At 36.2% G+C, this 26,012-nt stretch overlaps 1 protein-coding gene across 5 annotated transcripts in view; it reads left to right on the forward strand.

Moving 5' to 3' along the window:
* LOC126354996 (protein shank) overlaps positions 1 to 26,012 on the forward strand; it is a 289,319-nt gene that overhangs the window by 200,389 nt on the left and 62,918 nt on the right. For 3 of the 5 annotated variants that reach the window (XM_050005110.1, XM_050005111.1, XM_050005112.1), the window contains 5 exons: positions 3,329 to 3,454; positions 5,820 to 6,000; positions 11,751 to 12,070; positions 12,150 to 12,411; positions 23,700 to 23,990. In XM_050005110.1, the coding sequence (XP_049861067.1) occupies positions 3,329 to 3,454; positions 5,820 to 6,000; positions 11,751 to 12,070; positions 12,150 to 12,411; positions 23,700 to 23,990 (1,180 nt within the window). The remainder of the gene's footprint in view (positions 1 to 3,328; positions 3,455 to 5,819; positions 6,001 to 11,750; positions 12,071 to 12,149; positions 12,412 to 23,699; positions 23,991 to 26,012) is intronic. The other 2 variants (XM_050005113.1, XM_050005114.1) reach the window with 1 other exon arrangement.

Below are 26,012 nucleotides of genomic sequence, written 5' to 3' on the forward strand. Positions count from 1 at the left end.
TTATCTACCAACCCAGAGATGATGTTAGTGTAAGAATGTGTCTGGGTTGCTTCTCAGACTTGAAGTTGTTGATCTTAGATCAAGTGCAACAGGTGTTTTCCCAGTTAAATATATTTACAATTTTTTTAAGTATATGTGTAGATCACAAAATAATATTAGCTGATGGATGCCAATTGTGGTTGGATCTGGATAATATGATGGGATGTGATAAGCTCTCTAGAACAAAGAGAGGTGATGTAGTGCTAGACCAGCCCTCATATGTGTATGATCTTGCACTATATAAGATACTTAAGTTTTGCTTGAATGAAGGAAAACTACATGAAACAAAGTTCAGGAATGACAGTGGCAAGCCTGAAGAACTTTTTTTGCCTGTCATAACAGTTGACGCATGCTATTATTGTGATTGAATAGGAATGTGATATCACTGACACTAAACTGTATTGATGTAATTATTTCAGCATCTGCATGAAAACATTCTACACTGAAGCATTAAGGAAACTGGTATAGGCATGCATATTCAGATACAGAGATATGTAAACAGGCAGAATATGGCACTGCAGTCGGCAGTGCCTATATAAGACAACAACTGTCTGGCACAGTAGCTAGATTGGTAACTGCTGCTACAGTGGCAGGTTATCAAGACTTAAGTGAGTTTGAACGTCGTGTCCCATCACACGAGCGACGGGACAAAGCATCCCTAAGGTAGTGATGAAGTGGGGATTTTCCTGTATGACCATTTCATGAGTGTACTATGGCTATCAGGAATCTGGTAAAACATCAGATCTCCGAGATCGCTGCGGCCAGTAAGAACGGGACGAGCGGCGACTGAAAAGAATCACTCGATGTGACAGAAGTGCAACCCTTCTACAAATTGCAGCAGATTTCAATGCTGGACCAACAACAAGTGTCAGCATGTGAACCATTCAACGAAATATCATCGGTATGGACTTTCAGAGCCAAAGGCCCATGTGTGTACCCTTGATGAGTGCACGACACAAAGCTTTATGCCTTGTCTGGGCCCGTCAACACTGACATTCGACTGTTGGTGACTGGAAATGTGTTGCCTGTTTGGACAAGTCTTGTTTCAAGTTGTATCGAGTGGATGGACATTTATGGGTAAGGAGACAACCTCATGAATCCTTGGACCCTGCATGTCAGCAGGAGACCGTTCAAGCTTGTGGAGGCTCTTTCATGGTGTGGGGCGTGTGCCGTTGGAGTGGTATGGGACCTCTGGTATTTTATAGATACAACTCTGACACATACATAAGCATCCTTTTTGATTACCTGCATCCTTTCATGTCCATTGTGCATTGTGATGAACTTGGACAATTCCAGCAGAACAATGTGACATCCCAACATTCAGAATAACTACAGGGTGACTTGAGGAACACTCTTCTGAGTTTAAACACTTCCACTGGCCACCAAACTCCCCAGGCATGAACATTATTGAGCATATCTGGGATGCCTTATAATGTGCTGTTCAGAAGAGATCTCCACCCCATCGTACTCTTACAGATGCATGTACAGCTCTGCAGGATTCAAGCTGTCACTGTTTCAGACATTAGTGAAGTCTAAGCTACGTCATGTTGCGGCAATTCTTCATATTCACAGGGACCCTACATGATATTGGGCAGGTGTACCAGTTTCTTCGGCTTTCAGTGTATTTTAAACAAAATAAACCTTGTGCAGCACACTAGGCGAGTTCATAATACATTTAATTTTGCAGGAATAAGCAGATGATGCTTCTGTAGGAATACATCCACATCAATTTCAGGACAAAGGACAAAATAAATATATCCTGGGGGAATGTTTGACATAAGGTGACAGACTAATGTACAGTAGGCAATAGCAGCTGTTTCCTCATACATTTTGCTTATTTACTTCGTAGTCCTCCCTACGGTCAATGTCGCTATAAACCTTGGCATTCTTTCTCAGACTGGCCCTTTTACCCATCTCAAATTCACTAAATGTTATAATTTGGAAACTATTAAATTTTACAAAGTTTCATTCTTTGCTGATTAAGAAACAGATGTTCCTAAAAGGTTAAGATTGTAACATCATTAAAAAACAACTTGCAGAATCTCACATTTTATACTTTTCTATTACTGTACTTTGAACTATTAGATGAGGCACAAAACACATCATAACACATTGATTATAATAATAATAATATGCAGGAAGCAAACTTCTCTACACTTGTTAATAACAAATGACAGCGTTAAAAATCTCACTGTGTGGTTGCAAAATGTTTATCACCAAGCAATTTATATTCTAAATTTGAAATCAACAACAATAGCTGTCAGGTTAAGAAGACTCTAACAAGCATCAACACCTCTGTCCCTGGCGTGAAAACGTTTTTGAACATTTTTTAATTGGTGTAACAAGTAACTTGAAAAGCTTAGTGCAGATGTGCCTTTCAAAATCCATTTAATCCTTCCTCAGTTGAAAGTTTATTCCATACCATAAACTGATAGGGAACAAATAAAATTGTACCTGTCATCAAGTATGATCACACTCTGTTCTTGCATGAGGGTTGGTTTCGAAAAGAAAGTAAACTTTTTAAATAGCTAAAATAAAGCTGCACGGAATTCATAGGCCATAATTTGCTCCATGCTTTGATGTTGCATCATGATCTACTAGGTTAAAAATGCCATGTGATGTCTCCAAAGCAGTAATTACTTTTCAGTCGCATGTTTCTTGAAAAAGGAAATAATATGTTGCATCTAAAAGCTTACTTTAGAAGTCTGGCCTAGTACTGAACACTTTTCCTTCATTGTTTCTTGGGGACTGAAGTTAAACTGCAATGACAAGTGACTATGCACTTTTCACACTGGAACACTGTACTAGATGATTTAGGTCACATAATTTCATAAATCTTATGATATGCCAGAATTCTGACATTGTGAAGCAAAAGTTTCCCCCAAAGTTATATACACAAATATCATGGCAATTGTTTTTAATGGCCATTGCTTGCTTAATATCTGTAACACCAAACAGTTTTTGGGAGTCTTTACAGCATGTGCATGTCCAAATATATTTCATAGAAAAGATTTTAATGTAGTTTTATGCGTAAGTGTGCAATTGTTAAAGGTAGTTGACAAAAGTTGTAGTTAAGAACAATCATTAAGGTTGCTCACAATATTTATACATAGCTGGAGGAACAATCTGAAAAACATCCATACTGTTTTCTGTAAAGTAATTTACTATGAAGTGATGCAAATGTTTGAGATGAGCTAGGCAGCTTATGAAAGTGTTCTATCCTTCAAATATTACAATAGCATATCACCCTAGAACTTTTCTCTAATAGAATGAATGTTTCACATTACAGGAACTCAAAGAGAGCTTTAATTATGGTCTCTTCTGTCCTCCTGTGAATGGGAAGGCTGGCAAATTTCTTGACGAGGAGCGGCGTCTTGCTGATTATCCTTTCAATGGACCTGTTGGCTACCTGGAGGTCTGTAGCTACTTCTTTATACCTTTCTTTTCTCATTATTTGAATCACTGAAGTTTGATTGCATAATACAGTGGCTGTCTACACTAAACCCGTGTGATGCTGAAAATAAGAAAACAACTTTACAGATTCAGGATGACATACACACATAACTGCAAAAATGACAAAGCTTGGCTTATATACACACATATTCCACAAATCACTACTGAAGATTTAGAAAACTGTCAAGTGTATGTAGAATTATAAAACAATTGGGAACTGTATAATTTCATAGGTAAATACAAAAATAGTGTTATGCTATATAAATAAATAAATAAATAAAAACTCAAACTGCCATGCCTTCACTTTTACAATGTAACAAAGTGTCAAGAATTCATAAACATTAATTATACAGATGTGATAGTTAGCTAGAAAATCTGTATCATAGACAGGAAGACGTGGTACAGTCAGTCTGTGAACAAACTGTCCAACAAGTGTGCTTGCCTATGTGAGATGAGGTTTTTAGATGCTTGCAGCAACAGGATGTCATATTCTGTCACCGTAAAGAGTCTGGAAGAGATGAGATTGTAAAAATTTATTAGACAGGAAATCATACGTTCCCTGTAGCTATGCTGCCTTTGGATGGAAAATGTGGATCTGATACATTATTGAATGACAATAAAAAATCTCTGAAGCATGCTATGCAACCCAGTCACTAAATTGAGTCAATACTAGGATGACATACATTGCATCTTACATTCAGCGATAAAGTAATAAGAGTGATACTGTTTTCTGGTATCTGCAGCACCAGCAATGAAATATGGCATTGACAAAAAACATTTTTTTTCCTTTCTTCGTATTCACTGATGATAGTTATTTGTGCTATTGGTTACAACTGACACCTTCATCTTCAGGTGCCTTGGTAAAATGGATCAATAAATCAAAATCAACAAATTTGTGGTGTCTCATAGAAATCTGGGGTAGATATTCCAGTTATGCTTGTACCAGTGTTACATGAAAGTTGACACAACTATGGAATTGGTGAGTGTCCCACAGCATCAAGCATACAGAGGTCACAAACTAAAATGTTTCCAATATTGGGGAGGGGGGGGGGGGGGGGGAATCTGATATGTTGAAACTGACCTTTGTATTGATGATTACATATCAGCAGTTGAATAGAACATGGGGAATTATCTCCCTGGAGAGCAACTGTGTTATAAAAGTAGATAGCGGGCCAGTATCCTAATAATGTGTTTGGAATCAACAGCAGTAAGTGTTTGATTAACATCTAGCATCTCAACTTGCTTTATGGAAAAGCAATTAATGGAAGAGTGTTTCATACCTTGTCCAAAGCCTAAGATCGCACTATTTTCAGTTGCAGAGAACAGCTTTCATTTGGTTGACTGCAGAAATTAACATGTGTTGTGAAATGTTTGATATCATGTAAATTATGCCCATCTGCTATGCAGCAAAGCCTTGAAATCCTATAAATAATGATGGAGGTACAAGTCTCAGGACAGCTACTGCTTTACTTCATATAATGGACTGGTACATCATATTAGTCATCCATCTCTCTCCTACACTCTCCAGTCTGGAACAATTCTTTTGCTCTGTAATGGAGGGTACAGTGTAAGGATTCTTCATTACACATGATAGTTGTCGGCTGGACTAGAACTCGAATTCAGAACTGTGCCTTTCACAAGCAATTCCTTGAGTCAGTCAGAACAGTGACTGCTTGAGACGAAAGACTAGTTTGAATCCCACACTATTTTTTTATCCTCACAACACTGTACATATCAGAAAAGAAACATGGCCTCATAGAGCAGTGTTTCTCAGCTGCCATGTCGTGACATGACATTTTCAATGTCTTTTGATCTTCTGCAGATAAAATATCTAGAATGTAAAAAAAAAATGTTCCTATTCAAGAGTCTATGTAATAAATTTGTAAAATTTGTGTATCATAGTTGTTCCATAATGAGAAATGTATTATATGTACTTCATGTGTTTACTGTTTTGCGTCTAAGGAAAAAATTAAATGTAGGGATGTCACGAGAGGTTGAAATGTGCTGTCCCAAAGGACCAAAACATTGAGAAATGTGGTCCTAGAGTGGTGGTCAACAGTTATACACCCCTGCAGCTTGCTATGTCTCGTTACTGCAGGTTAATGTTTCAGTTTTTCTCATAAAATGTTGCTACTATTGATGCATCAATTCTTCTCTGTCTCCTCTCCCTCCCAAGAACATATTTATATAATTAAATCAGTATTCATTGAACTTGAACTAGGCTTATATAGTTTTAAAGAAGAGTGAACTGGATGTAATCAATTTTCAGGATACTGCTTTCAGTTTCTTTTTTGTAACCATTAATAAAGAATTTTTGTTATTTGCAGCTCAAGTACAAGAGACGTGTGTACAAAATGTTGAACCTGGATGAGAAGCAGTTAAAAGCTTTACATACTCGAGCTAATCTACGCCGTTTGTTAGACTATGTTGCAAATGGCCAAGTGGAAAAAATCACTAAGATGTGCTCCAAAGGCCTTGATCCCAACTTTCACTGCCCAGAAACTGGAGGTATGTTCATTTTTGAGGTGGCTAAAATCAGAGAATACAGTACTGTTTATTAAGCTCTGTTTTACATAATAAGCTAAATTTGTAATTTTTATTGAAGATAAACAAAATCAGGGGTTATTAATACCATTTGTGTCCAATATTGTAACCATATTAAGTTGGCATTTGTATGAAAACATACCTGGAGAATAATACTGATCGCTAAAGAACCATGTCTTAGAAGATTCATGTTATGTACTATATTCCTCATTGTAAAACAGTCACGTATTCTCCTAGCTCATTATATATAAATCACTACATTCATCTGAAAGCCATTAGGTGTACCCTTGGTGTAACATTATAGCAAACATTTAGTAATTTTTGTACCTTAGAACAATTTTAAGTAATATTCTTAATTGCGAGCCATGAAAATGTGTTACAGTTAATTTGGGAATGCGCACTTAACCCTATGTATTCACAGATGTTGTAAAATAAGAAATACAGTTTTGCTTTGTCGCTGATATTATATTATGGTCCAAGTTGCTATGTTATATACAGGCACTTTGGCAGGTATAACTAAGCTTTGTTTCATGAATTTAATAGTGTCAGTGATACCTGAGAGCAGGAAGGTTTAAATTCATTGTCATCGCTACTGTGTCTGAAGCAACTGTTTCACCTTTGAAGTCTATCTTCTGCAAATATTTTAGCCCAGCAGAATATGCAACCCTGAATTTTATGTTTGCCATTAAAAAAGAGAGAAAGAAAAAGAATGTTTGTGTCTTTGCCAAGTGCTTGCATTTGAAATTTCCATGATGTAGGTTTGGAGTTTTTTTTTTCCAAAGGACCTTTAATCATTAATGGCATTCTGACAGATGAACTAAGTTTTACAGACTAAATGGTGTTGCATATAACTATTTCATGTTTTATTTAACAGCAGAATATAGGAAGTTGTATTAAATAATTCAATTAATGGATTTAGAACAGAGATTTATGATTGGAGGAACCAGAGAAGTTCCATAGGATTTGATTTTGAATCAATTAATCCACAGAAAGAAGGAAAATTCCTTTCTGCAGCTGATTCACATATTATAATAAATTCTAATAGTGGAAAATGCAGGATGTAATGTAACAATATCATGAAAAGAAAAGTTGCTACTCATCATATAGCAGAGATGATTTTCTTAATATTGTTATAATAAATTCTGTTAGACACATAACATCAGAGGAAATAGTATTAACATAGTTTTCTGTGTTATGAAGCAGTATAGAATATTCTATATTTTTGGATATGTGGTTCATAAAGATGAGTATTTAAGTATTTGGTGGTGACTAAATGTATTTGATAATGTATTTTGCTTATGGCATAGTCCATATCAGTTCAGGCAGGCTAGGAAAAAATCTTACCTTCATAGTCTTGGATGTTATTGAATTTAGCATATGTTAAAATGAAGGACTAAGTAAGGTACATGTATTTTTCTGTTTTCTCCAAAAAAAATTCTGCTCTGAGATACAACCTTCCAAAGGTGGCACTGCGCATACATCTTGAAGTTGAGAATTTTGGAAAAAATGCTGTATCTCATGAACAGTTCTTGATATTTTGTTGCCTTTTTTGTTTGAAAGATAACTGCTTTATGATTACAAAGAAATCTTCCATTTGGACTTATCTATTAAAGTTCATTTACTATAGCATTCTGAACATTTTTATAATTTATAGAAAAAAATGTTTTTCAGAAATGCCAATCCAGAAAAGTTAGATTTTTTTCTGTTGATTAGTACCATATAGTTCTACATTACCTGAAAAGGAGAGCTTCCACTTTTAGGTTGAACAGGTTTTATAAACAATTGAAATTTTTGCCATATTTAAAACCTGTTTTATTACCACATTATCACATAACAGGCTAATAAAAATCAAAACCTAGCCTTATCTAACATAATTTTAGTTTTGAAAGATGAGTAAGAGACACATTTTCAAGCATTTTAAATGGTTCCAAAATGTACATGAAAGGTCCAAATACCTAAAGGGTTCAATTTATACAACTTCTGTGCACTCTGTTTTGTACTGAAATAGCCAGTCATGCCTTGGAGCACTTACAGTCTTCAAAAACTTATGAGCAGTAAGTGAGCATTGATGGCATTGTTACTGTCCTTCAGCTGGGAACCTATATCCAGCAGCTGTCCATGTGATAGCATAAAGTTCACTATAATTTCGTTTAACTCATAACTAGTGTCTATAATCTCTGCAATCTGTCAGTCGCAGTCATACATACACACCACAAACATCCCCCCTCTCAGGTTGTGAGTCTGAATACTATCCTGTTGTTTCTGAGGCGTTGGCCGAATGAAAAAAAAATTCTTCTTTCTTGCCCCTTAAAGTGCATGCAGTATGAGTTCACCCATCACATTGAGTCCAAAAATGTCTTCTGAATTCATTTCACAGGAGTAGTTTGTTTTTTTCTGCTCACAGAATTCTTTGATTTCCTCTTTGGACAAAAGAATGAGGACTGTGGCTGTGTAAGATTTCACAACTTTCGTAAAATCCTCAGCATTTTGAATTGCAGCTGTATTTGGTCTGGAAAGATTATGTTTTGTAGCATGGTGCTTCAGCAAGCCTCCTACACCATCACAAGGCCCCTTGCCATGACTAGTAGCACTGTGTACCCAGTCAGTCGGCTAAGCGACTTACTCAATTCAGACAGCTGGTGACAATTTTTAAAATAACTAGGGGCACCTTCAGAAATAATGATGGTCTTCTCTGAAGCTGTTTGCAGTTGATGAATTTTGCGTGTTGCTAGCAAAGCATGTGCTGAGTCATGTTCTGTGTCATCACTTATAACTGCAAGACCTGAGCTCGTGATTTGAAAATATGTCACCCCTGTAAAAATTGAAACCTGGTCATTACTGCAATGATATACTTATACTTTTTGTGGGAGAATTACAGACCAGTTCTCAGCAAAATCACAGTGAAGCACTAAACAAGTTATTTAGCCTGTACACACCCTTTCACTTCTGCAGTGTGGTGTTGTAATTTCTTCAGATGCTGGTGTGTTACCAAGTTCATCAATGAAACTGTCAAAGGCAACAGTTTTTTTAATTAGTTTATTTTCCTGCCATGTTGCTTAAGTAATTTCTGTAGAGTTATCTGCTACGTCTTCCAGACCAAGTGTCTGTAAAGACAGTGCTCCCTTTCCAGGGTAGTCACCACATTCTTGAAACAAACAAGTCTCTCGCTTTCTGTCACAGACTACTAATGACTTCACATGCCCAACCAAGGTGTCATATGTCACATGCTGCATTAAGTTCTTCAAAGTTACTGCACAAAGTTCAAAATTTGTGCAGTACACACATAAACAGATGTCTCTAGGTTGGTGTGGAACTACCCCCTTAGGTCATAGTGCATAAAATTTTGATCTTCCAATAAGTGAAGTTGTGTAGTTGCTCTTATAAATTGCAAAAGTTTCTTTTATACTGCAAGTCATGTACCTCTTCACTTTCACAAGTTCTTGACCTTAAACTGTTTTAGTTATAGTGTCTTTTTTGTTGGCACTCTGGCGAGAACAGTCCCATTTATCTTCCAGATAAAATGACTGTACTATTTGCACTTGAGCTGCTTCTGCAGGATGACCAAAATAGGGATCTGGTTTTCCAAACACTCCTTTTACAGACTTCACATTTCTTGATTTGTCTACCATGTACTTTGAGACTTTGGAATGTGCTTCACAATTGTTTACTTTGAAAATGTCTCTGGAATACTATTAAAACTGGCACCTTTTTACTGTAAGATGCACAATATTCAACAGCTGAATTGATATTTGTGAAAAATTCCTGGTAAGAGGTGCAACATTATTTTGGTTTATTTTCTTCTGAAGGAATTTCTACTTTGAAGAGTGTGATCAGTTTTGCTGTTGTGTATTCATCCATAACTTTAGTAATTTCTCTGCACTTTCTTGATGCATAGAGCTTATGACTCAAATTCACTGACCACGGTTTCTTAACAGGACTAACACCCACCTCTGTAGTTGACTGATTCGGGGTATTTAATTCTTCCTCTATTGATGCAAAATCTGCATTGTCTGCACCATGGGAGGCTTCACCTTGTTCAGATACTATCTTCGTTGTTATTCTGTCAAAAAATTAGAACACAAAAAGTCATCACTGGAAACATCTTCACTTTGAAACAGAGTCTTCAAATGAGAACACTTATTCCCAATATGAACAAAGTCTATTTTTTTGTTTGTCTTATATATCACTCTTTTATGGGTGTGCAAATAGTCAACACACTGCACTCTCCTGTGGCCCTAGTCAGAAGACATTTGGAACAGTCCTTTTCACAAAACACACTGCAACTGTGTCAACTGACAAATTTCTCACAAAAACACAGAACTCACTGGATGGCCTGGAATTTTTTAGAAGCCTGAAGAGGAAACAAATTAGCACTGAACAACTACAATACAGAAATCTGCAATGAACAACCACGACAAAGAAATTGATAAGAAACTACAACAAAGTGTAAGAAATATCTGCAACAACGAAAGTGAAAAGAAATAATTACAACAAACTAAGTGATAAGAAATAACTGCAACAAAGATGATAGAAATAAATATAGTAACAAAGAAATTAGTAAGAAACAACTTCAGTGAAGACATACATTTCCCTTGAAAGTTAAAAAAATGATTTTTTTGAAATAAAACCTTCCCAACTTAAAAGCAAAGCTCTCCTGTACAGAGAATGTAGTACTACATGGTACTAATCAACAGAAAAAAATCTAACTTTTCTGGATTGGCATTTTTGAAAAAAAAAAAAATAAATAATTCTGTGACTTGTGAAAAAAATTCAAAAAGCAACAGTAAAAGAACTTTGACAGGTATGTCCAAATGGAGGATACCATTGTAATCAATAAAATAATCTTTCAAATAAAAAACATCTAGAACTGTTACAGAGATATAGCATTTAAATTTTTTTTCTGAAATTCGCTTCTTCAGAATGGTGTTCGCAGTGTCATCTTTGGAGACCTGTATCTCTGTATTTTAGGTATAGTACTTGTTTAAGGAGTAATACATTTTGCCTGCAGCTTCACAGGTCATAAATTATCACATTGAATTTGGTATATGGAATTTGCCTTACAAATAAACTTATGACTACAGTACTACAGAAGTGTGCTGCTAGATTTGGAACCAGTAGGTTTTATCATCAAGTGAGTATTACAGAGAAGCTTCGTGAACTCAAATGAGAATCCCTGTAGGAAAGTATGTTCTTTTCCCCACCTACTGAGAAAATTTAGGGAACCGGTATTTGGAGATTACTGTTGAGTGAGTGTACTGTCACCAACATACATTTTGTGTAAGGACCACAAAGATGAGATAAGAGAAATTAGGGCTCATATGGTGACATAGAGACGGTCATTTTTCTCTAGCTCCCCCCCCCCCCCCTCCCCCCTCCAAGTAGAGCAGGAAAGAAAATGACTTGTTCTGATACAAGGTGCTCTTCGCCATTCATCATACAATGGTTTATGTAGAATATGTGTAGATGCAGATTTGTTGCATTGACAGATGCTAAAATTAATTTAAATACATGAATTGAGTGCTAGGGGCTTGGTAGACTCTGGATATATTAATACATTGGTTCCTCGATTATTATAATCGGCCAGATACATTCAGAAATTATTATAGAACATATGAAATCCATTTCCATAAAAGCTTCAAAACAGAGAAACAAACTTTTGACTTCAGCCATTGCTTGTACTATCCGATCACTAAAATCGGGGACACCTCTTACAGAGACACCTCTGACTTTGGCAACTGGGATCAAGAAACCAGCAAAGGTTCTGATAGCACTTGTTAATGGAGGTGCCCTGCTAGATTACCGTACTCGAGATGGTTCAACAGCCATGCACCGTGCCGTGGAACGCAACAGTCTAGAAGCAGTAACCACACTGTTGGAACTCGGGGCAAGCCCCAACTACCGTGACGCCAAGGGCCTGACACCATTATACTTGGCGGTTACATGCCGCACAGATCCCCTGCTCTGTGAGGGTCTTCTTCATGATCGAGCCATCATTGGAGCACAGGATCTGCAGGGGTGGCAGGAAGTTCATCAGGTAACTTGTCTATTAATCTAGTTAATAAAAGAGTGTTTTAAGCAGGAATTTTCTTACAAATTATTTTATATAAATACAGGCCTGTAGAAATGGACTGGTACAACACCTCGAGCATTTACTTTTCTACGGGGCAGACATGAACGCTCGGAATGCCTCCGGCAACACACCATTGCATGTTTGTGCAGTTAACAGTCAAGAGTCATGTGCAAGGCTTCTTTTATTTCGTGGCTGTGATAGAGATGCACTGAATTACGCAAACCAGACGCCGTACCAGGTTGCTGTCATTGCAGGCAACTTGGAGCTTGCTGAAGTAATTCAAAATCACCGTCCAGAGAATGTTGGTAAGTCTGAGTAATTTGCATTGTAGAAACTATCCTTCAACTGGTAGGCATTTCCATGTAGTAAGAATGTGCACATTGAAAGCTGAGAGTGCTATTCTGTACAGAACACAAAAGATAAAAATGATCAATTTTGATTCCTCATGTTATTATTTTCATTAATTATTTTTAAATTTCTTTTTACATGTAACTGGCAGTATGAACTCTGTTAAAAACTTTGAAAAGGAAGTTATGCATTATTTCCAGAACAATTTAGGATCAAGTTGTCCATTCTGAGAACATTACAAAATTATTCATCTGTTACAAACACCTCAAGTTGATGTTAGTGTCTTGAGAAAAATTGTCATCTGCTTAAAGGGTACCTTTCAGCAAACAGTTTCTGTAAAGTGTATTTCAAAGAGCATTTGAAATTGTATTTGAATAAGTATGGTTAAAGTGGTGCTTTAATCTTGATCAGTCACATATGAAATGATTCAGATATTTGCGTAAGCTCCTGTCAACATAGTAATATAGGTACCTAAAAATACATTGCATAAAACCTTCATGAAACAAACCTGAAAGTTATGTAAAACACTACAGTGCTTTGCTACACAGGCTCCTATTAGAGGTGGTGGTCTATTTATGTTTCTCTGGCCAGAGAATTAATTCATCCAGGAGTATACCTATTTTAATGTGTAAAACAAACAATAGCAAAGCCAGAATGTTACACACTGCTATTACAGATAAAAGTAATTTAGTGTGAAACAATAATAAGACCCAGAGCAGATAAGGAGCTGAACCTCTCATTGATTAATTAAAAATGGTTGAAACTGCAAACACAATTTTGTCAGCATAGTAATTACAAAATGACTTCAGAATACCAACCCATAGAGAATTCAGGATTGGGTTACAGATAGGCACAACAAAAATACTCCAAACAAATGAGCTTTTGACCAAAAGGCCTTCTTTGAAAGTAGACAACACACACATTCATGCAAGCAATCTTTTTGTTGTGCCTGTTTGTGACTCAACATCTCCACAATATGGTGAGTAGCAGTCTATCCTTTTCATAATATTTTCATTATTTCAGAATATCATTTATTTGTGTAGCATAATTTTGATGGAGTTCTGTGCCAAATTTGTGTGACTTATATCTGGGTACCCAACTGATTCAATAGTTGATATCTAGAAACAACAGCATTATTTCATGAACAAAGTCAGAGTGAATTTCAGAAGTAAAGCATTGGCATGTTGTTGCTGTAGGTTTCTTTTAATAGGCTTTACCAATTACCTGTAATAAACATGTTTGTGGACCCGGTCATTATTAACAGACAAAGCTTGTAAGTTGATGGATGGGAAAACAAACAACAACACAAACGTTGCACACTTTTCTCCTCCCACCCCTCTCACCCTCACAAAAAATCCGTTTCTTTTAGAAATATTCTTAAAATGTAATATTGATAATGTTTATTTTAAATAGTTGTGCTTTCTTGTAAAATGGCTGTTTCAGCATCCAGTCATAAATCTTTCTTGTAGAAATATTCTTAAAAACCAATTTCGGTAATGTTTATTTCAAATACTTCTGCTATCTCGTAAAATGGCTGTTTGAAGAACCAGTCAAAAATCTTATCTTCGAAAATATTATAAGGCAAGGACTGAGCAGACATTGGAAGTTTAATAAAGTTTTAAGCTTGTTATTTTATATACATTCAGGGCTATGGAACCTGAATTAGTATCTCAAGGACTCTACTGTTGTACTCAGCCTGAAATGGTTTGGTTGAGATGCACTGATTTCAATTTTGTAATAACTGATAATGGTAGACCTGCACTTGACTCATTAAAATTATATAATGAGAGTGATGCTCCTTACCCAATTCCATTACTTCCCTTGTCTTCTTGAGATCTTTTTCACTTTCAGTTTGTTTTGTTGTTAGTACAACATTTGTGAAATTTAATACAAAAATTTGATGAAAGTTCTGGGAGTTAAAGACTTTGTTTCTGCCAATACACTGTGTCCTAACATTTTTCTAGTGAGTAGTCTCCCCCCCAAAATTCTGGAAGGACTGCAAAATACCAATTAACAGTTAACTACAAAGTCTTCATTGGATTCAAAACATTTTGTAACCAAAACTTTCTTTAGATATAGATGTAGATACAAGCATTTGTACTTCAAATCCCTTAGTTTTCTCATGTTGAAATACCTTTTTGGCCCAATGTACTGTTCTGATGAACAGTGACTTGCTTATTTGTTTTCTTTTGCAATCCACTTCTTTGACTGTGTATTTTTTATCCAGTTGGTTCACAAATCTTGCGTGGCATTCCTGGGAGGAAGAAAAGAAGGAGACGGAAGGAAGTAAAATCAGAGTGTAATATTCTGTCAACATCAAAGTCATTAGAGATGGAGAACAAGCTCAGATTAGGGAGGGATGGGGAAGGAAATAGACTGTGCCCTTTCAAAGGTACCCTATATGAATGGTGAATGGTCACTGGTTTCCACCTTCTATTATTAGTGCTGTTCCATTTCTGATGTGAAGTAGTTGAGCCTTGTTGCACTTGAAGTAACAATCGGGTGCACAAAATCAGTGGTATTATTTTAAAAATGGTCCAGACATTCAGTTGTGCATTTTCCTTGTTGTTAATAGTTAAATTGATGTGATTTTCCATTATTTTATGAGTACAACAAAGAGGTGTTTCTTCTTCCTACCCACATTTCTTAACCTTCTCAGTAACAGCTCATGGAAATACAAAAGTCAACATAAAATTTGCCAGAACCATCTACATGCACTTCATTATTAGATTTCTCTGTGCTTTATTTCACTTAGACTAATAGAAAACAGTATTTCAGTATTTATTATGTATGTATAATACATATTGAAATACTGCATACTCAGACAAGAAAGACATGTTCAAGATTCTCATAGCTGAAAGTTTAATGATATAAGTTGAACATTTCATAAAGGTGGTATTGGAAAGTTCTGATGGAAATGCAAATAATTTAAGAATAAAGGTAACAGTTCACCAAATAGTTCAAATGCTGAGCTGCAGAAAGGCATACAAGCAAAACTGTAAACTTTGCAAGTTCCGTGCATAATGCAGTGGTGTGTGTGTGTGTGTGTGTGTGTGTGTGTGTGTGTGTGTGTGTGTGTGTGTGTGTGGGTGTGTGTGTGTGTGTGTGTGTGTGTGTGTGTGTGTGTGTGTGTGTGTGTTGGCCTCAGAAAGGGATTTGTCCAGAAGCTTTCAAAGGTCTCAGTCTCATTAGTGTGTTTTTTTGATGATGAAGTGCCTCTTCTGTTTGGAGATTTTTTACCTTTAGTCCTTAAATAATTTACAGTACATAATGATTTTGCTTAATTATAATGGAATCCTTTTGCGTATATTGAATGAACTCTTAAGGTAAACATTGTGTATAAGAGTCATTTTTGTTACAGAAAAAATTGCTTTTCAAGTATTGCTGACTTAAAATCTAGGATAATTTTAGGGACGTAATCTTTTTGGCTCTAACATGTTACAATTTTTCCAATATTACATTACACATAGACCAGAAAGCTAAACTGGAATACTTTTGCAAGTATTCAAATACCATACTTCATTCACGAAGAAAATAAGACTGTTCAAAGACTACCATAGCAGAATATTATCAAAAAAGCTCTCATAAAATCCAAGGAAATTCAAGTCAATTGTAATGGCTGTCACGTGACTCCAACGTTTTGTTACAATACAACAACTGAAATTGATGGTAGCAATGCAAAACCAGAAAAGCTGAATTTTGTTTTCATGTGTTCCTTTACAAAGGGGAAGATACAAGTACTGCCCCAGTTTAAGTCTCGCTCCACTGCAAGGATGAATGTGATATATCAAAGTGTCAGTTGCATTCATAAACAGCTGAAATTGCTAAAATTCAACAAAGATGCAGGATGCTATGGAATTCTATTCAGTTTCCCTACAGCTGAGTAAACTTCCTTTTAAGCACTTTTTTGGATGGGCTGTAGATGTAACTTCATGCATGCCTCATGTAAATGTGTTAGGGCCTTTGCTGTTCACATAGTATTTTATGATCAGGGAGATAATATCAGTAGCAACTTCATACCTTTTTCACGTACTGCTTTCCTCTATGATGAAGTACTTTCATTAAAAAGCCACACAAATGTAGAGGCACCCAACTTTTCCATGTAACGCAGTTCTCTACAGTGACATGCTTTCTTAAAACAAAGCTGCACAAATATTCAGTCAGATCTTCATAAGATTTCAAAGCAGCACAAATATTGGCAACATGCTTTCAAGATTCAGAAATATAAAATTATGCACTTTAAAAAATACAATAGTATAGGCTCAATATCAGAGTCACAATTGGAATCAGTTGACCCATACAAGTGCCTGGGTGTAACAAATTGTAGAGATATGAATTGAAATAATAGTTTACTCCATCAGCGCGAAAAGTTTCGAGACTGAATTAATAAAAAAAAAAAAATAGGGAAGCTTAAATTGGTACAACCATGTGAAACTGTCAGTAAAGTCCTCATTTTAGAAATTGTTCCACTTGCATGTCACGTTCCTTGAATTTTGGTTATATCATTGTAAGTGTTGACACTTCATGTGAATGTCTACACTTTGTCATTTTGTAGTAGGTTTATATTGCTACACTGAAGCTCATCACCCATTACGACTTTTTCCAGAAAAGGATTGTCTTTGTTTTCAATTTCAATCAAGTCATGGTGGACATCAGGATGCTGTTGTGTTTGTCAGGAAATGGGGTGTGTGGGACAATCTTCTTCAGAACATTATGGGGAATGTCTTGAACACTTGATTTAGAGATGCTGCTCCATTGAAATCTGTGACACAACAACATTGACACGTTACAGTCACACATCTACTATTTAACACTGCCTGCTCACAACAGACTGTTCGAATGTACGTCTGTTGTGTATAGTTGTTAATTCAAGCTGCTACCATAGTTATTGTTTTCATGCTGCTAATTCATGAGGAATAACATTTGGTGCACTTTGGTTAATTGATAAGGTTCTTGAGGAAAGCAGTGATGAAAAAGGGGATTGCTTACCAATGACCCATTCGTGAATGTTGCTGTAGTATATGGAACCCATACCAGATAGGAGAAAAATTGGATATTGAAAGTATACAGAGAAGGGCAGCACAAATGGTCACAGGGTTGTTTAATGTTTGGGAGTCTCACAGAGATGCTGAACAAATTGAACTAGCAGATGCTTGACGAAAAGGTGCAAACTATACTGTGAAAACAAACTTACAAACATTAATGTGTGGTACAACTGGCAGTTGTGTAGTATATGGGTGTAGATGTAAGAAGGAATCCAGCCGGCAGAAGTAGTTGATGCACTGTACTTCATACTGCATAACATATTACATAATTTAAGTCCTGATTCATACAACTCAAACACTCTTTAGAAGGAATGGTGACATTTTATAAAACCACAAATACTATGTGTTGATTGCTGCTGGTAAACTTTCTGTTCCTATTGTTTCATCCAGAACTATCCAGACATCTTCAGAGGCATTGCTCCTCCACTGAGTCTTGTCGACAGATGGGTCAGACATCAGAGAGTGATATATATATGCTGTAGAAAATGGGGCATGGCCAGAGATACCCGTGATAAGCAGAATGATCCTTGTCCAAGATAAAACTTAACCAGCGATTGTTGTCTTGCCAAAGATAAAAAACTGTTTAGCGTCTCTGCAGAGCTACTGTCTCCATGTTGCTAAGTTTCATGGTCTCTTCTTTCCTATTAAAGTTATCCTTATGTTTATATATTTTAGTGGTTCCTCTAAGCATCCATGGGTAATAGATTGTCATAGTAAATAAAATTTTTGTTTCGGGATACTTCACTTTGTGACTTCCTGAATGAAAAGCATGCTTTGCTACAGCCAATTTTTCCATTTTCCCTAGTTGGCGAAAACTTTTGTATTTCTTTAGTCATATATTCTGCTTCTCATGGTTGTTCTAACATAAACTTTACCACATGTACACAGAATTTTATGTACACAACATCTGGCAGAGGAAGGTGTTTATCCTTTACAGATTGGAGCGCTTCGTTGGTCTAAAAATCAGTCTCATGTCATATTTCTGTAAAATATTTCTGATCTGATCTATTACTTTTTTAATAAAAATAAGAAAAACTGTATTCTCCATCGTTAATTTTCATGCTTGTCCTTTTCATTATTTGGTGATAGAATTCTGTGTACTTCCTTCCCCAAGTATCCATTTTTCTCGAAAGCCTGCTTCACATGTTTTAATTCTGCATCCAGGTATTCTGGCATACAAATCATTGTTGCTGTATCTACAAGACTTTTACTGACACTTCTCTTTTATTGTTGATGATGATTTGAGCTTTTGTGTAAATATCTGTCCTTGTGCACTACTTTTCGAAAAGCCTTATGTTCCAAATTTCCAGTGACAGAGTTAGCACTTCAGTTTTCTCTATAAAATGATGTGAGTCTTTTATATATGAGTCAGTTTTTCCAATATGTGGCTGTAAATGAGTTGCGAGATATGTTGCTATTTCATATGTTAGGAACAGAAGAGTTATGATAGTCACGACCTTATAGCCAGAAGGGTTTACCAGCACTTTTGCACAGTTTCCTACATTATACCTTTAGGCTGGGGTACTTGATATGTTCTTTAACATTCTGTTATTGGCTGAACATTTTCCATTAACGGCGCCACACATTTTACTTGTACATGGCAAACATGTCATTAATCTCTGCAGTAGAGTATGTACCTTTAGAGAAACCACTGTTGTATAACAGCACAAGTGCATGCTCTCCGCCCCCCCCCCCCCCCCACCCCCCCCCACACACACACACAACCTCCCCCCTCTCTGTTAAGTAATGGTAAAGCTATCATCAGCCCAAAGGTTGGTTTGAATACCACAATGCTTCACTAGGCATGGTCCTGTTGCAGTTGGTGTGCTCGTAACTTACCTGACCTTTGAACTAAAGCTTAACATGGGGTCTTAACCGCAGTGCAACGTGGCATTTCTCACATTATGAAATATTGCCAGAAGTTATAATTAGAAGATGAAAATCTTAGGACTCACTTAGAGATAATAAACAGAAGATATAATCCTAGAATTCACCATGGGTTGAACCCCAAAGCTTCATATTAGTAGCCTGGCAGTTAGCCAATGAACGTTGATCTCAAACAATGGAAAATCCAGGATGGAATATATGTGTGTGTGTGTGTGTGTGTGTGTGTGTGTGTTTTGTCTATTTGTGACAAAGGCCTTGATGGCCAAAAGCTTATATTGTAACAGTCTGTTTTTGTGCCTATCTGTGATGCAGCATCTCTGGTATATGTTGAACCTTGATCTCAAGCACATGTACACCGCCAGTCAACAAAATCAGTACCTTGTTTCTTACACATCACAAATACAGTGCTCTCCCTCCAATCCCTTTTCTTCCTTTCTCTTTCTTCTGCTTTCTTTCATATGCTTTGACTTGCTATTTTTCTTTTTTTATGTGGTTTTGTTAGATGATTTACTGTAATAGCTATGTATCATGCACTTACATACGTCTGAAGTTTTCTCATACTATTCATCTCTTGTGTTCATTGGTAATGTGCCCTTGGATAGTTTATAATGCATCTTCATCTCTCTTGGTTTAACATGATAGCAATTCTGTCAATGCGGCATGTTGGCTATACAATAATACACAAAATAAAAGATCAGAGATGCTCCTGTCATGATTATTTAAGTTGGACCTAAATCGAAATGTTCCTGTATTAAGGCTATCTACAACAGTGACAAACATGATATCATAGTGGCAGAAAGCACTGCAAATTAAAATATGTATCAGTAGTTGTCATACTGCAATACATAAGATTATGTCATCAAGGAGCCTATTGATATCAGAAAATTACAGTAACTTTAAACGGGACAGCTGCTGTCTGCTAACTGGGGGATGGAAGCAGGGCACTCAGTGCTGGTAGGCTACAAAGAAATATGTAGTTGTTTCCTTTCAAAGAGGGAAATTGCCTTTGTTACCATCCCTCCACTGCAGCAAGCACCTTATTCTATAGCAGCACATTGCTGTTAAAGAAACAATACTGTGTAACTGCCTTTTCCATTACCTATAATGAGGCGAGCAAGAACTCTTTGATGACTAAATGCAAAATCCATGGGTTTTGCTAGATGCTACCATGATCTGGAGCAGATGACTGTTGTATATAATAGTCAACCACAATATTAGTTGGTCACTCAACTCCAGACGATGATGACAGATGATTATGCAGAGACCTTGATCTCTCACTCAAACATGTTGTGGCAAGAAAATTGAGGAAATTTCACACAGGAATGTTGCTATGAAAAAAATGCAGTGCTATTAAATATTAGTTGATGTGCACATTAAAAGAAAGTGGATTTTGTTGAAAATTAAAGTAAATGTTGAATTTTATTAATAATTGAAAAAGACAAGGAGTGTCTCCTTGTCAGCCAACAAACCAAGATCAGGTGGAGCAAAGATGATGGGCACAGAGATTAAAAGAAATTCCTGGATGTCTTGCTTTTGAAACTTTTAAATTCTTCCTTTGTGAAGAGATACCAGCTAAATAAATTTGCGGAAATGAAGATGATGTTTCTCTAGAAACTGTTGTGAGGATACAGAAAATGATTTGGAGGTAACTCTAATCTGACAGCTAAGATGCGTATCTGTAATAGTACTAATGACAAACTTTTAATAACTGGTGAGAGTTAAAGTGAAAGGAAGTAATGAAGTGCGAGTGAAAAGGAGAAATCAGTACAGAAAGAGATTATGCATTAGGAATGGGAAAAAATGATAAAAATTTTGAAATGTGAAAAAAAGGGGGGGAGGGGGTTGCCAGGAACTGTAGAGCATTTAAATAAGTAGGGGAATCAGGAGAAAATGAAAAAATGGGGTACTAGATCTGCAAAACAACAGCACAAACAGAAGTTTGGAATGCATTGGAGAACCTGATCATGTATGGTACTCAGAAGAGATGATATTGAAACAGCAGAGCAGAGTGACAAGTTGGGGCTACTAAGTCATTAGTAAGAAAGTTCCTGCATCCCTACATTATATTACTGTGTGAAAAATATTGTTTAACCACTAAAAGTTCTATCAAGATTCTTCTATAGGCATGAACAATCACAGATAAACATTCTATGCTGGCATATGGTGTTACTGTATTTCATATTTTGGTAGTTGGTTAGGAGATGCTCTTCCTCCTTTTAAGATACTCTTACAATTAAGTGAAAGACTAGGAAATAATATTTATTTGGTTGAGGTCTTATAAACCTCAAAATTCATTGGGAATAAGGTTCTCTTGCTTCAGGCATAACTAATGAAAGGCAGTACAACACACCATCACACTGCGCACAGCTTGTGAATACAATGCAGTGTGATTTAATGATAATATTTTGTAGAATCATAACTAACAAACAGTTGTGAGGTACAAGTGAGTGGGAGAAAATAAAAATTATGTTAAAGAGTGTGTTATAACATTACTGTTGCAACTTTTCAATTATTTGTTTGTACTCAGTGCAACAGCTGCACTTTTCAGATGTTAAAAATTCTGATTAACATACTCAACTTTCAATGTGCTGTCTTTTTCCGCTTTTCCTTATTGTTTTCTTCCTTTGATACTATCTACCCCAGCTAGTTGTAGTGACGTAGTGTAGAGCTTGTTGTTCCTATTTCCTGACTGTTTGGGGGTAGTTCGGTGGTGATGGTTGTGCATATTGTAACATACAATGTATTTGTCCTTATTACTTGTTGCTTGATTTAAAAGATGAACAGAATTTCTGTAAGATCTGTATGTAACATTAATGTAGCTTGTGAAGTGTGACGTAATCCTTTTGACCTTGTAACTGTGATACACTACATTCTAAACCAAATGTGTAACACTCTAACAATGTTTTTCATCCAGTGACAGGAGAAGAAAACTACAGCTTACAGCAAACATTTTATTTTGACTGTATGTCCCTCAGAAAAGTTAATTATGTTGTGTAGGAATTTATGTACATTTAACTTTTCACGCGTCAGTATATTAGATTAAGTTCACTGGTCATATTTTTAGAGGATCATGTATCTGTCACTAACAGGCTACAAGAGCACTTTAAGGACAGGTGGGATGTGGGTTTTAAACAAAGATTAGAAATGTTATTTATTAGGGTTAAAGGGCATAATTTGTCTGTCAACTTAGATATCAGGCTTCTTTCTAGGCTTGAAGCTAAGTATTAAAAAACTCATTAAAATTTGTTGTTAGTATGGGATAAATGTTATATATTTCAAAATCATCAGTTTTGTGTGAGAAGACCTACTACATGGTGCATGTAGGTAGTTGTATGAGATAATTGCTCAAAACTAACCTGCAGATAACAGGAATATATACTAATATTTTACACTTTGAAGTCTATTTGTAGTGGGTCAGCACACCACAGCTGTCTCCACAGTGCTACAAACTTCTCAGAAATACCAGTGTATCAGATGTCATTGGTAAAATAAGACATTACTGACAAGTATTGATCCTGTATTGCACCTCATTTAGGTTTGAGAAAATGCGCCTTTTAAAATATCTGGTCATTATTTAGTAAATGGCATACCTATTTCATATTACAAAAAGTTATTTCATCTAATAATAGAATCCAGAAAACCAACCACACACACACACACACACACACACACACACACACACACACACACACACACAAACTCAGTTATTATTAACTTCATGTATTTTTACAAGACACTTTTTTCACACTAGGTCTTGATCATGAAAGTAAGAACATGGAAACAAAAGTAGGGCTGAGAAAATTTTCCCTAACCTACTGTGCTTAATATCTTAATTGTCACTGTGCCTCACCCATCCTTGCCTAACTTTATCTCCATAACAATGCCACAACATGTCTGAAAGTTCAACATCGATGTATCTCATAACAGTCCAATGTGGGATACTTCATTACATTGTAATTGTATAAAAATTACTTTGATAGTGTAATTATATTTACAGCAAACACTAAATGAAATAAAATAATTAAATAACACTTGTTTGTTAATAAATATTTAGTTTCCAGAAGATGCTCATTTTTATGAGATGGAGAGTCTCTGCATATCTGTTTTATTTATATCATACTCTAAATTAACCAGATTTAAATACAGTTATTGATATGTGATTTATGTAAATGAATATGCAATTAACATGAATGTATTAATCTTCCCACCAGCTTTTAGACATGTTTTGTAGGACATAAAAACAAGGTTTTACCCTACACTTCCTGTTAAAAAATCTCCTAGCTCAGACCTGACCGTGTAATTGGTGTTTGCAGTCCCGTTCCGAGAACCCCCCCGGTACAACCCCAGGCGTCGAACGGGTGCAGGTGCAGGTGGGGGTGGGGGGATGCAACACCAACACCAGCACCATCATCTCCACCACCATCCCCACCATCACTCCTCGATAAGCAGGGTTCCCGCAGACCCTCTCAACCTGGAGCTGCCTCCCTCTCCCTCCCCCTCGAACCGCTCGCTGCCCCCCTACAGCTCGGCGTCGTCCAGCCTGAGTGAGACGAGTAGCGGCTCTACGCAACCCAGTGCAGAAGATAGTGCAAGCTATGTCACAGGTAGGAACCACAACCATCACCACCGTCTGTATGCTTGGCTGCTTGCTTGCTCCTTCACCCTCACAGCTTGCAGCAAGCTCCTAATTGTATGTTTAGAACGAGTGTTGGCAGGCCCGTGTTGTGTTTCAGCACACCAGTTTCAGTGTGAATAAAGCCGACTACAATTACCTTTTTGTTACATATGGTTTAACATGAACTTCTGTTTTGACTGATCCTGAATGAGGATTCTTTAAATTGAAACTCAAGCTCAGAAATTCATGTATGCAAGCAATTTACGCAATGCAAAAACACAAGAATATTGTGTGCAGATTCACACATTATGCCTGTTCATTCTAATATTGTTATTATATCTATACTGATCATTATTGGAGGGCTTAAAATAAAGTGAAAGTTTCAACAATGTCTCAGAATATGTATGTTCATTGGAAATACAATAGTGAAATAACAGTAATGATGATGACAATAATAATAATGATAATAATAATAATAATAATAATAATAATAATGCTATGTACAGGTTCCTGAACATTCAGGTAAGTAAAAAAGCACTAAGATGTGCATATAATTACAGAAATGTGATGAATATTAGAAAGAAGTTGTTGTGTGTACCTTTGTTTGTGAATTTACTACATTATAAGTGTCATACCCTTTTTCTAACTTTTTTTATGTTTTACAACAATTTATTTCAAGGTAATACACAGCTGTGGTTAGGCAAAAGGGTGTGGGAGGAGGAAGTCTCAGTATTCAGAGATATGACAGGAATGATTATTCGTAGCAAGAGAATTTAGTAAACATGTGGTCTAAAATGTACCCTAAGAGCTATGAGCACTTGTTTGGAAGAAGGGATATGTTTCACAGTAATGAAGATGAACAAGTGCTCACAGTTCATAAAGTACGCACTTTAGTTACTGTTCACTGGACATTTCTTTCTTGTTTTGATCCATACTGGTACCTTTCATAATATGGAAAGCAAAGAGCTTGTAGTAGAAGAGACTTTGTTTCACAGTATCAAAGATAAAGAAATGTTCATAGATCTTAAGGTATGCATTTGAGAGCCAATGTTAGACTCTTTTACTTCAAATGATTAACCCTTTCGTGTCCCTGAATACTGACTATTCCTCCTGGGACACCATGTATATTGACTTTATATTTAGAAAGGTCAGCATGAGATACAGAAGCTCAATTTTTGTAGATGTAAGAAAAATTGTGTAACAAAAAGTCAAAAGCATTTTCTACTTTTGCAAAAAATTTGTAACTGATGGGATATTATGTAACAGATACTGTTTTATTAACTTTTATCTTTCTCCTATCCATTGAGTAAATAAAAAACAAATGATTTTTACTACAGTGCTTGAGGAGTCAATGCAGTAATGATATGGTAAAATAGAAAGGCAACATAATATATGGGGAAGTGGAGTGGCTGTAGATGAATAATAAATGCACTGTGAGCCTTTGTAGGCATTTGTAGACAAATATTTACAATCACAGAGGGTATGTGATATTTTCTTGATGAATAATTTAAATAATAAAGAAAGTGTTGGGAAAATTGGGTACAATTTAGGAGTGGAAATCACTCACAGAGTAGCAGAAGCATTGAGTCATTGACAGGCACACACAAAAGAGACTGAAAACTTGCTAGTTTGTGGAGTAAATCCTCATAAATTATTTAAAATGAATAATTCAGTCATATTACAGAAAAATGGGTCACAAACATCTGGGCATGCTGGGATGGTCAAAAATGGTTGGGTGGTGGCAACATTTTAACGTTCAGGAAAGGTTGAACAGAATTTCTTAGTGCTTTTTGCTGATGATGAAAGAATCATAATCAAACATAACAGAATCACAACAACAGAATAAGCACTGAGTGAAATAGTGAAAAGTATTATTGTGCTGTTCTTGGTAACCAGTCTATCACTTAACTAAGAAGAAAATGTCCTTCATTCAATTCTGTACAAGGCAAGATTTCAGCAACTTCTCCCCTATGACCAATTGCTAATTTTTGTGGCTTAAGCATTAGAAGTC

This window comes from Schistocerca gregaria, chromosome 3 (assembly GCF_023897955.1).
Source record: "Schistocerca gregaria isolate iqSchGreg1 chromosome 3, iqSchGreg1.2, whole genome shotgun sequence".
NCBI classification, from domain to species: domain Eukaryota; kingdom Metazoa; phylum Arthropoda; class Insecta; order Orthoptera; family Acrididae; genus Schistocerca; species Schistocerca gregaria.